General features: G+C 46.5%; 1 protein-coding gene across 4 annotated transcripts in view; it reads left to right on the forward strand.

Annotated features, from left to right (window-relative positions):
* Positions 1-12,087, forward strand: part of nid2a (nidogen 2a (osteonidogen)) — a 173,045-nt gene that overhangs the window by 68,642 nt on the left and 92,316 nt on the right. For 3 of the 4 annotated variants that reach the window (XM_041214945.1, XM_041214949.1, XM_041214947.1), the window contains exons 15-17: positions 2-247; positions 1,470-1,715; positions 11,368-11,613. In XM_041214945.1, the coding sequence (XP_041070879.1) occupies positions 2-247; positions 1,470-1,715; positions 11,368-11,613 (738 nt within the window). The remainder of the gene's footprint in view (position 1; positions 248-1,469; positions 1,716-11,367; positions 11,614-12,087) is intronic. The other variant, XM_041214948.1, reaches the window with a different exon arrangement.

Consider the following 12,087-nt stretch of genomic DNA (forward strand, 5'->3'; position numbering starts at 1 on the left):
GCAACCAATGAACGTCCTAAGACTGCTTGTGAACAGCACCGAGAGAGACTGCAAACAGAGCTGAGGCTGCGTGGATCTCAACCTCTTGCTGGACTCCATATCCCTGAGTGTGATGGAGAAGGGAACTTCAGACCTCTGCAATGTCACGGCAGCACAGGCTACTGCTGGTGTGTGTATGAAAACGGACAGGAAATTCCTGGGACTAGGACACCACCTGGAACTGGTCATCCACAGTGTGGACAGCCAGGTCAGTCAGTATTTTAAATGTGGAGCAAAAATGGTAGGTCGAAAGGGGCATTTTTTTAAAGTGCGTCTGAAGTGGGACAGGTGCTAGGGCACCTGAGTGTAATTCATAAAAGCTGATTATCATGGAAACGGGTGATATGCACATCTGTTTTCCATTGTAGCTGTGAAGTGCCTGTTGGTGTTGCTGCTGCTGCCCATCTTGTTCCTGATCTGCGGTCCAAGGTAAAGCAGCTGCCACACTGAACTGAATGTTGAAAGCCGGGAAGTGTCGATCAATTGATGTAAACACCAGAGAAGTAGAAAGGACTTCCAAAGTATTGGCAATCACGTTCAATGCAGTGAAAGCACACTTTCAGCACTGGTCCATGAGTAAAAGCTTTTCACCTAGGTATGGAAACAGGTGTGAAATCTGTATTTAAAGTATGTCTTGCCTGTTCCTTGATCAGCCTTCACAAATCCCATTTACTCTCGATTTCATTTCCCAGGCAAGTCCGCAAAGTCCCGGGATATCCACGCACCCACTGTTAAAATCAGAATTCAGGGTGAAAGAAGCTGACAGTGAACACCTAACACATTTAAATTACCAACCTGCCTGTCCCATGAAGGATTCCCACACGTTGCAGACCGCACTGAGGTTAAGGATGGAAGTTGGTGTGCTGCTGCTGCTCACTTCCTGACCCAATTGCAACTTCAGCCCTTTTAACTGGCCGTTCACTCACAAACCCACCCATAACCCCCACCCACCTGGTCAGGTTAAAATTCCCCAGCAAAATCTTACTTCCCAATTAAAACTATCTCCCCAATCACGTTATTTCAACATAAAAGATATCCTTCGCAATCCCATTCTACCAAACCAATTTCTTTCCAATTAGAAAGTCCTGTAAGATACCACTGCCAGGAAACCAAGAATCCTGACAACAAACTATTGATAAGCAAGATTTCTCAGATAATAGAGTTTTTGGCTTTTGTCACAAATGAACTATTTAACTCCAGTTCAAAATACTAAATTCAGGTGAGTATAGGTGTACTCTTGGCGATGATAGAATTTGGATTGATTTGAAGTGATAAATTTACTATTTCGTATGAAATGTATTGTATTTAAAACAAATGAACAGGCTGGTGACAGCAGTCAGTCTACAAAATGGGATGTTACATAACCTATTTAAGGGATTTGTATTTTTAATTTCTATTCTCTCAAAACCAGTTTCTTTTTATTTGATTAGCAACCAATGAACGTCCAAAGACTGCTTGTGAACTGCACCGAGAGAGACTGCAAACAGAGCTGAACCTGCATGGATCTGAACCTCTTGTTGGACTCCATATCCCTGAGTGCGATGAAGAAGGGAACTTCAGACCTCTGCAATGTCACAGCAGCACAGGCTACTGCTGGTGTGTGTATGAAAACGGACAGGAAATTCCTGGGACTAGGACATCACCTGGAACTGGTCAACCACAGTGTGGACAGCCAGGTCAGTCAGTATTTTAAATGTGAAACGACCAGTAGTGTAGGAAAAATGAGGAGTTAAGAGAGACTTTAATTTATTTTATAGTGATTCTAGCTTGGTACTTGAGGAAATGCAGGTGTGATAAACTGATCATCATTGAAACAGTTCTTTGATGATGTAGCAAACAAAGTGAGTGAAGGGGAACCAGTAGATATAGTGTATTTGGGTTTCCAAAAGGCATTTAATAAGGTGCCACATAAAAGGTTACTACACAAGATAAGAGCAAATAATTTTGGGGGTGACATATTAGCATGAATAGAGGATCGGCTAACTAAGAAGAAACAGAGCATCGGGATAAATGGGTCATTCTCAGGTTGGTAAACTGTAACTAGCTGAGTGCCACAGGGATCAGTGCTTGGGTCTCAATTGCTGTATTGTAGCCAAATTTGCTGGCAAAACCAAGATAAGTAGGAAAGCAAGTTGTGCAGAGGATACAAAGTCTATAAAGGGAAACAGATAGGTTAAGCGAGTGAGCAAAAGTTTGGTGTATCGAGTATAATGTGGGGAAGTGTCCATTTTGGCGGGGAAATAGGAAAAGAGAGCATTATTTCAATAGAGAGCAACTGCAAAATGCTGTGGTACAGAGAGATCTGGGTATCCTTGTACATGAATCACACAAAGACAGTATGCAGGTACAGTAAATAATTAAGAAGGCAAACGGAATATTGGCCTTTATTGCAAGGAAGATGGAGTATATAAGTAGGAAAATCTTACTACAACTTAGTACAAGGCATTGGTGAGATCATACCCAGAGTACTGTGTACAATTTTGGTCCCCTTACTTGAGGGGGGATATATTTGCATTGGAGGCAGTTCAGAGAAGGTTCACTATGCTGATTCCTGGGATGAAGGGTTGTTTTATGAGGAAAGGTTAAGCAGGTTGGGCCTATACTCATTTGGAGTTTAGAAGACTGAGAGGTGATCTTATTGAAACATAGGCCTGAATCTTCTGGTTGGCGTGTGGGGGTGGGCCCTGCTTGCTGATGCGTAAAATGACGCGCGGTGACATCTGGCGTGCGTCCCGACGTCACCGTGCATCATTCAGACCTTCAGCTCGGTGGGCGCGCCCGCCGAAATATCAAAGACCTATTAAGGCTATTTAAATAACAATTAAAAGGATTAACAGAGCTGCCTGTCCAACCTTAAGGTTGGTGGGCAGGCAAGAGCCCAGGCAGCCTTCGCATTTATCATGAAACCTCATCCACGGGCGGGATGAGGTTTCATGAATGATTTTAAACTTTAATAAAAATTTTTAATATAATTCATAGACATGTCCCTGTCACATGAGGGGACATGTCTTAAATTTTTTTTCCTTTATTTAAATTTTTCAAAATCAAACTGATCTCCCTGACGCAGCTCGGTGCCTCAGGGAGATTTCTGCACTTTTTCGCACGCATGTGCAAAAGAGCGCAGGCCCCGACTCAGCCTCCTTCCCCCGCCTGCACAGGGAGCGCTCAGCGCTTCTGGGTGCGCGTCACACTGGGCGGGCCTTAATTGGGGGGTAGGGTGTAGTGAAGGCTGGGCAGGGGAGTCAGGCTAATTGGGGAAACGCTGTGGGGGGAGGTGGGGAAGAGTGTCCAGGGAAGGGGGAAGGGCAGGCAGTGGGGGGGGAGACAGTGTCGTAGAGGGCAAGGTTAGTGGTGTCACCGGTGGGGTCTTGGGGGGTGTGGTGGTGAACTCAGGTTACTGGTAATAGGAAGAAACAGTCACAGTCAGAGGCGGGAGTGGGACGCTGTAGGGTAGCAGCTCCAGGGTGTGGAGTTTGGTAGGCAAAGGTTTCATGGGGGGTGTGGGGTGGTGGTGTCATGGAGGTGGACTAGACAGGTGACTCGGATAACAGAAGGGGGCAGGCTCAGGGTGGGCATGGGCATGGTAATGGGTATTGGCTTTGAGGGGAGAGTAGACATGTGGAGGTGGATCGTGATAGGGTCCAGAGTAATGGGAGGAAGTTCAAGGGTGACAGAGGGGAGAGAAATGATGATATTGGGTGGGTCTATGTTGATGGGGGGAAGTTGGGGGCTATTTGGGAGAGTTGAAGGTAGTGGGCTGAGTTTGGAAGGTGACGTGCACCACTTTTCAAATCTGACCTTGACCACACAGTTCGTCATTAAATAAGATCCCTCAAAGTGGGAGGAGGGTGGGTGGAGTTCAAGGTCAGCACGTGGCCGACTTAAGGGACATCTTGCTAATTGTGAGGCAATTGGATGCTAACCATGCTCAGTTGTGTTCTCCTCTCTATGGAGAAGCTCACACACAGCAGGTTTGTTCGTGACTCATGGGCCACGTAACATTGAGATCCCAGCAAGATGTGCAGCTGCTGCTCATTCTGTGCCATTTTCTATCTGCTGCAGTCAGAGGCAGGGATGGAGGGAGGTGGAATGCCTCCAAGAGGCACAGCTGGTGGGCGCCAGCAAACTCTCAATTCTAAACCTCCAACTTCTGGGATGAATGTTTATGGCCGACAAGGTTTCACGTGGCTACTCTTTCTATGCTGCCAAGGCAATGGTCTCTCATAGAAACATAGAAACTAGGAGCAGGAGTAGGCCATTTAGCCCTTCGAGCCTGCTCCACCATTCATTATGATCATGGCTGATCATCCAACTCAATAGCCTACTCCTGCTTTCTCCCCAAGCCCTTTGATCCCTTTCGCCCCAAGAGCTATATCTAACTCCTTCTTGAAAACATGCATTGTTTTGGTCTCAACTACTTCCTGTGGTAACAAATTCCACAGGCTCACCACTGTCTGGGTGAAGAAATTTCTCCTCATCTCAGTCCTCCTATTGAGTCTCAAAAGTAATGGAGACATCAGAATAGTGCCAAGTTAGGCTTCTTACACATGGATCTCATCACCTTGGTCAAAGAGCAATGTCACTATGCATGGTCATGTATGAACAGGAGGAACACCATCCCTGATCTTCCAGGATGTCCTTCACCAGGAAGAGGTGGGGCTGCCGTGCCTAGACAGGGGCCGAGTGAAGGACTGAGCACTGGCCTTCTGGCATTGAGATGGAGGGAAACCAGATGAGGAGAAGGAGGGCCCATTGCAGGTTGGCACAGGGCCAGGAGGAGCAAGGGCCTGAGCACAAAGGGGCAGCGGGGCCTCAAACGGGTCAAGATGCTGGCAAACAGGGCCCACTACAATGGCAAGCACTGGCCCAACCATGGATGTATCACAGACAGTGCTCTGATCTAGAGATGAGCAAAAGCCAATGCCGGAGACACCTTTGTATGTCCCGGGATGTGATTGGTCACATCTGTCAGCTTCTCCAGGATGCGCTGGAGTCTCAAGGACTCTGGAGGAGTGATGCGGAGTTCCTGGCCTGCAGTGAGTGAATGGGTGGGCGACTTCCTGCCTGACCTGCCACGTGTTTCGCCATGTTCCTCGCAGATGCATGATTAATGAGCTGAACAGCAGAAGACCCTGTGCGTTCAGCCATCCTGCCACCCAGCGGGTATCACACTGTCTTCCCCACCCAACACTGGACTCCAGAACAGCAGATTCCACTTGTTAAATCTGTTTCCCTCTTCACACACGTTCCCAGACCAGCTGAGTATTTCTAGCACTTTCTCTTTTTATTTCAGATTTCCAGCATCCAAGTATTTTGCTTTTATATTCATTATATTGCTTCTTTTTTGTTTCTTTTGTTTGAGCGTCCCAGACTGCGTGCTTTTCTACTTTTTAACTGGATATTTTCTACATTTCTCATGTTGTTGTCATTCAATAGTTCTGTAACATAAAGAGATGAATTTGAGCTTCCCAACCTTGCAGGCAGGGCATGAGGAAAACTGAGAGCTTCACGGGGGCATTTGTGTATGACGTTTTAACCCAGCCACTGCATTTGCATCTGGGTATATCCTGCTTCCTGATCAATTCGAGCAAGTGGCAAGATGCTGACCCACATCAACCTATTTCAGCTCAACCATCTAAAGAGACCCTGGGAGGATCAGACTTGAAGCACTGCCAGACAAACGAGAACCTTCTGATATGGAGACACGGAGTAGCAAGGCAGCACCACCCTTCATTGATACCCCTCTGGAGATGCTGCAGGCTGTAATGACCCAAATGGAGATTCTGCTCCCTGTGGACGGGAGGGAGGAGTCTGCTTCAGAAAACAAGAAGGCCCGGTTGGAAGTTACCTGAGAGTGCCTGAAGAGGTTAAATGATCTGATAAGGGCAGGAAACATGAGCAGCAGGGCACATTTAAGTTTGTCCTGGACCAGGATTTTTAGGATGGCAGGGTTTCTCTTCCTGCCATCCAAAGAGTTGGCAGCAAACGCATCCTCGCTGATACTGGCTGCCCCACAATCGTTTAACACTCCGACTGTTAATTGACTGGAGACGGGATTTCCACCCCCTCAGCCAGGAGGAAGTCCCACCTCAGAGACCTGTTGGCCAGTCTGATTGGCTGGCAGTTCTCTAGTCTCAGCAGCGCCAGAGGCTGCAGTGGACAGGACTGGGACTGCAAGCAGACCCCAGGGCCTCAGGATGGAATTTCCCGCACCTGTCCGCCGCTGGGATCTTCCGGTCTCACCGCAAGTCAGTGGACTTCTGGCTGGGGCGACGCCTCACCCACGGCAGGTCCCACCCGTGACGGGGCTGGAAAATCCCGGCCTAAAGTCTCGGGACTGCAGAACCAGGTCACTGTGGGAGCCTGAAGGCAGGGAGGGGAGGGGAGGTGAAGCCGAGGGGGTTGGGCAGAGGGTGGTTGGGGTATTGGTGGAGAGGTCAGTGTAGGGGGGAAGGGAGCACCCACATGAGCAAGACCTTGTGGGAGGGGGCACCTGTTATTATTATGAGGATGTTGATGAAAGCGCTCCACTCCTCCCCACCCGGGGCCTGAGGGAGGGACACTTTTCAAGCTTCCCTTCTGCCCCTGAACTCCCCACCATCCTGAAAATTGAGGCCGCATGGGAAACGGTCCTTAAGTAGGAATTAATTGAGCACTTAAGGGCCTCAATTGGGGCAAGGGCGAGCAGGCCAGCCTCAGCCTCGCCCATTCCACCAAAAAATTGTGGAAGTTCAGGGTGGGTGGGAGCCAGTGTAAAGGCCATTCAAGGAATTTTACAGACCCACTCCGCCTCCAAACCTGCCAGCGAGTGAACGTAAAATTCTGCCCCCGATACGTGTTTTAGACCATTGTATTCTTTCCCTCCTTGCAGGAAGAGAGCACGAAACACCAGGTAAGCACTAGAGAGAGTCAGGGAACTGGAGACTGTCCAGCCATCCCCACTGCAACAGCTCCAGAGGAGGAGACACTGGAGGTAAACCGAATCTCATCATGCCTTGGCGATGGAGAGATCTGGGTCTCCCAGCTACTGGTGATAGAATTAAATATCACTCAGTCAAATGGCATATAACACTCAGTCATGTTGACTTGATGTCGTCAGCCAGTGACAATGTGCAAAATCTTCACATAACACCTCCTAACCTTCACAGTTCTAATTAATATATGTCTTTAATTTCTCACATGCCAATCAGGTGTCCCTCTGGAGCTTGTGTAGGAGCAGGATGAAAAGTTGTCAGAGGTCACTCATCTCTGAGAAAGCATGGCCACATGATTCGTGTACATCCTCCACTAGCTCCGATACGCACCCTGGTGGGACCACCGAGACAAGTAGTTGGGTCGGCACTTGATGTCTCACACATCACAAATGAGAGACAATGCTGGAGATGGGGATATGAGCAGAGAGTCCCTATCTGAGAGTGCAGAATCCACCAAGCTCTGCTCAGCTGGATATAGGGTGGATAGCGTGTCATTGATGAAGAGGACAATTCTGGAGCAGCATCAAAATAGGTGTGAAGTTCTTTCAGCCTTTCGAGCCACACTGCGGACAATTGGTGAGAGATGGCATGAGTCTGTCTCACAATGAGTGCCGTATTGTCTCAGATCTTTGCGCTGATATTTATATATGTGGAAATGATTGGTCAATTGCATAGAGTCTCAGATGTGACAGTCGACTGAGTGCATGCTGGCCCTGACCAATGGCCTATATGCTCAGAAAACTGCCTTATGCAGGATTGATGAAAACCTGGCTTTGAAAAGCCTCATTGAAGCTCAGGAAAGTGCTCTTCAGCTCATTACATGATGGTGAGCTACAAAAGGGGAGATGGACAAGGGGAACACAGAAACAGGCACTCTGCTCAAAGTGCTTCAGCTTCTGATTTTCTGCCCCTTGCACCCCTCTCCATACCACCCCCAGACAGAGCCCCACATGCTGTCTGCTGTCCTGATGCCCGAGTCTGTCCCTGCACAGTTGCAGGTTGGGTAATCTTTGGTGGGCTGCTCATGGGCTCCAAAACTCAGAGGACGTCAGCAAAGAACACTTGAACAGTCAGAGCAGGGGAATGAGCAGCCATCATCTTACTATGCTGAAGCCACAAGGTAGCCACACATGGGGGTAATGGAAAGAGAGAGGGTTTATAATTGGTATAAGTGCGCTTTACCACATTGCTACATTTGTTTCATGGTTCTGCACCACAAAATTTATTTAATTGCTCCATTGTGCAGCCTTGCCCATTTTTTGCCTTCCACTTGCCAAATGGCCTTCTGTTGTTGAAGAATGGTAATACAAGAGCCAAAGACAAAGATGTCTGTGGAAGGGATGGATTATTTGGGACTGCTTTCTGCTGGAAGCTGGGGATCTAATGGGTTCAGAATTGATGTGCTCAATGGCTGCACTACCCCATAACCTGGCAGTTGTGTGTGCTGCTATTGGTTTCCTTGCCACATCATGTTCTTCCTCTTCCTTCTCCTCCTCCAGCTCCTACATTGAGGCTGAATGCTCAACGCTTTCCTCCAGCTGGAGCTTAGTCCTCACTGCTCTACAATGATGTGCAAGACACAACAAACCACTATCAGAATGGCTCCCCTGACTGGCACATACTGAGTGTGTCCCAAGGTTTGTCGGGACACCTAAGTGCACCTTCAGCATCCCAATTTCTTTCTCCCTCTCTCAGCTCTGGTGGTAAGGTAGATTCTATTGTATCGTTACTGAATGTCATTATCTGGGCTTCTCGAAGGTGTCATCAGCTTTGTCTTCAGAGGATAGTCCTTGTCTTCAAGGAGCAATCTCCCTACTCTGCTTCAAGGTGTGAAGATCGAAGGAAGGCTAGACTGATGCAGGATGAAAGCACCATGACAGCTCCCTGGAAATCTTGGAGATATGGATAATAACTTTTTTGTTGATTGTAGGTGAATTGAACATTTGATGGACTGGAATCTCTTTTGGTTGAAGGCTTCAGGATTATCTGGGGTATCTTGATTATGACATGCATGGAGCCAATGATTCCATGGACGCATGAGAATCCAACCAGAGCAGCAAAGATGAGTGCCTGCTCATTCTGACTGGCCTCATCAGTAGAAAAGTGGACCCCAGCACAAGCAAACACGACATCAGCCATCCATGCGATGCACTTGTAGGCAGCAGATTGTGGGATTCTACAAATATCACCTTCAGATCCATGGAAGGAGCCAGAGATGAAGAAAACCAGACTGTGGTGGTTCTTACCATGACTGGCAACATATGCCCACATGGCGGGTGGTCTTCTTCCAGGAGGCTGCAAACGTCAGTGATGACTTGGCATGAAACTCTGAGCCTTCTGATGCACTGCTGTTCAGGCGTGTCAGGAAGTCTAATCCTCTGCCTGTATATCTTGTGTTGGGGGTAATACATGCTACAAGCTGGAACTCAGGCTCATCCTTTTTCTCCTGTAGGTCAACTGCTGGTTGTGCCGCAGGCTGCCCCTGCTGCTGGTGTTACTGCTGCTGTCCATCTTGTTCCTCATCTGAGGTTCAAGGTGAATATGCATTAGCAGCTCCCACGCTGAACTGAAGGTTGAAAGCTGGGAAGTGTAGATCGATCTATGTAGATTCCAGAGTAGTAAAAATGACATCCAAGTTATTGGAATTCACGTTCAAGGCAGTGAAAGCATCCTCTCAGAACAGGTCCTGTGAGCAAAAAAACTTTCACCTAGGCAAGGAAGCCAGTGTGAGATCTCAGGCATTTCTTGCCTGTCACTCATCAGCCCTCTCAATCCTGCTGTCCTCTCATCTTGATTTCCCTAGTGAGTTCCAGGAAGCCCAGGAAATTTGTGTGCACATTGTTAAAGTCAGAATCCAGGCTCAAAATAGCTGATACTGAGACTTAACATATTGAAATTGCCAACCCACCTGTGCGACAGGGTTTTTCTGTGCACTGTAGATCAGACAGAGGTTAAAGGTGAAAATCGGTAGGTTGCTGACCCGCTGGTAATTTGAGCTCTTTTAACTAGCCGAGGCACTCAGTCAGGTTAAAAGTGCCCCCAAAATCTTTGTTCCCAATTGAAATTTTCAGTGCCAGTGTGATGCTAGGTATATAGGCCATACGTCCCAAAGACTGGTGGATTGTATCAAATAGCATGCCCCAGCCGTTGTTCACATTGGGCAAGGTACAGACCCTACCCAACCAGCCCGTGCTTACAAAACTCAAAACTCTAGCATTAGATGTGATTCTGCAATTGGAAAACATTTGCTGAATAATCCTCAATGTGCCAAGAATTATGCTGACAGCCAATTTAAGATTGTCAGCTGTGCTTATAGTGTGGTACATTTGCGTGTCCTGGAAGCTACATATATTAATACCCAGGGCCCTGTTCTTTGCAAACAGAAAGAACATGTATCTACATAGTGCCTGTTTCAGCTAAACAAAATAAGTGACAGCCATTCACTGATTCATTCCTCAAGGCAATGCCTTGACAGATCGGGATCAAGCTCTACCTGGTTTAAATTTCAAACAATGCTTGGCAGTTTACTGTCATACAGTATCACTGGTGCATGCTCCATGGCAATGCTTCTAACAATCAGAGTCCACTTGCCAACTAATCAGCGATTTCTTCACATACAGTATAAATTGTTGTTTTCCCCTTTTTTGGCATTCTTGCGAGGTGTCCTGATTGCAAGATGAAAAGCTTTCACAAGTCTCTTTTATCAGCAATGTAAATTTTCTTCCCAATCACATTACAACATAAAAATTTGCTACATAATCACATATCAAACCAATTTCTTTCCAATTACATGCCAGTTAGATAGTTCTGCAAGTTACAGATGCCAAGGCAGTTCCTCACAATTAACTCTCAAAAAGTACTATTTATCAGTTAACAGAGATTTTGTTCACAAATTAGCTATATAACACTAGTTGAAAATACTAAATTCTGATGGGTATGGATGTATCCCTAGTGGTGGTGGAACTTGGATCAATTTGAGGTGATAAGTTAACTATAACGTGAAATGTGTTGTATTTACAGCATATTGTCTCGGGTGTGCATTCTGTCCTATAAACAGATGGGTGACAACAACACCATTTAATAGGATAAAAGCAAAAGGCTGTGGATGCTGGAAATCTGAAACAAAAACAGAAAATGCTGGAAAATCTCAGCAGGTCTAACAGCATCTGTGGAGAGAAAAACAGAGTTAATGCTTCAAGTCCATATCGGAGTCAAAATGTTAACTCTGTTTTTCTCTCCACAGATGCTGTTAGAACTGCTGACCATTTAATAAGAGATATAAGAGACTTAATTTGAGAGAATGTTACTTTTAACTTCTACTTGTTTCAAAACCAGTTTCTTTTTATTTGATTAGCAACCAATGAACGTTCAAAGACTGCTTGTGAACAGCACCGAGAGAGATTGCAAACAGAGCTGAGCCTGCGTGGATCTCAATCTCTTGTTGGAATCCATATCCCTGAGTGTGATGAAGAAGGGAACTTCAGGCCCCTGCAATGTCACGGCAGTACAGGCTACTGCTGGTGTGTGTATGAAAACGGACAGGAAATTCCTGGGACTAGGACATCACCTGGAACTGGTCAACCTCGCTGTGGGCTGCCAGGTTAGTCAGTGTTTTAAATATGCGAAATAACCGGCATTGTAGGAAAAATGAGGAGTTCAGAGAGACTTTAATCTATTTTGAAATGATTCTAACTTGGAACTTGATGAAATGCATGTGAGTAAAGCTAATCATTAATGAAACTGCTGATTTTGCCAAAAGTTTAGGGATGGGCAATAAATGCTGGCCTAGCCCACGATGCCCACATCGCATGAAAGGCAAAAAGAGTTATTTCTTATAGTTATGAAATACCTATCTGTTGTTTGGCATTGAGCTGTAAGCATGACTGGAATAAAGCACCTGACCACATTTATTTCCATTGAAACAGCCTGATTATCCTTCCTGAATATTCCCCCATCCCTCACTTCTCTCATTGTTCCCTTCTGTTGTCAATGAGCTCAGAATAAATCTTGCATGCTTCAATTCTACTGGTTTCTGTTTTCCACTGCTGTTTCCCTAGCTTCCTGATTCTCACCA

Source organism: Carcharodon carcharias, chromosome 20 (genome assembly GCF_017639515.1).
Source record: "Carcharodon carcharias isolate sCarCar2 chromosome 20, sCarCar2.pri, whole genome shotgun sequence".
NCBI classification, from domain to species: Eukaryota; Metazoa; Chordata; class Chondrichthyes; order Lamniformes; family Lamnidae; genus Carcharodon; species Carcharodon carcharias.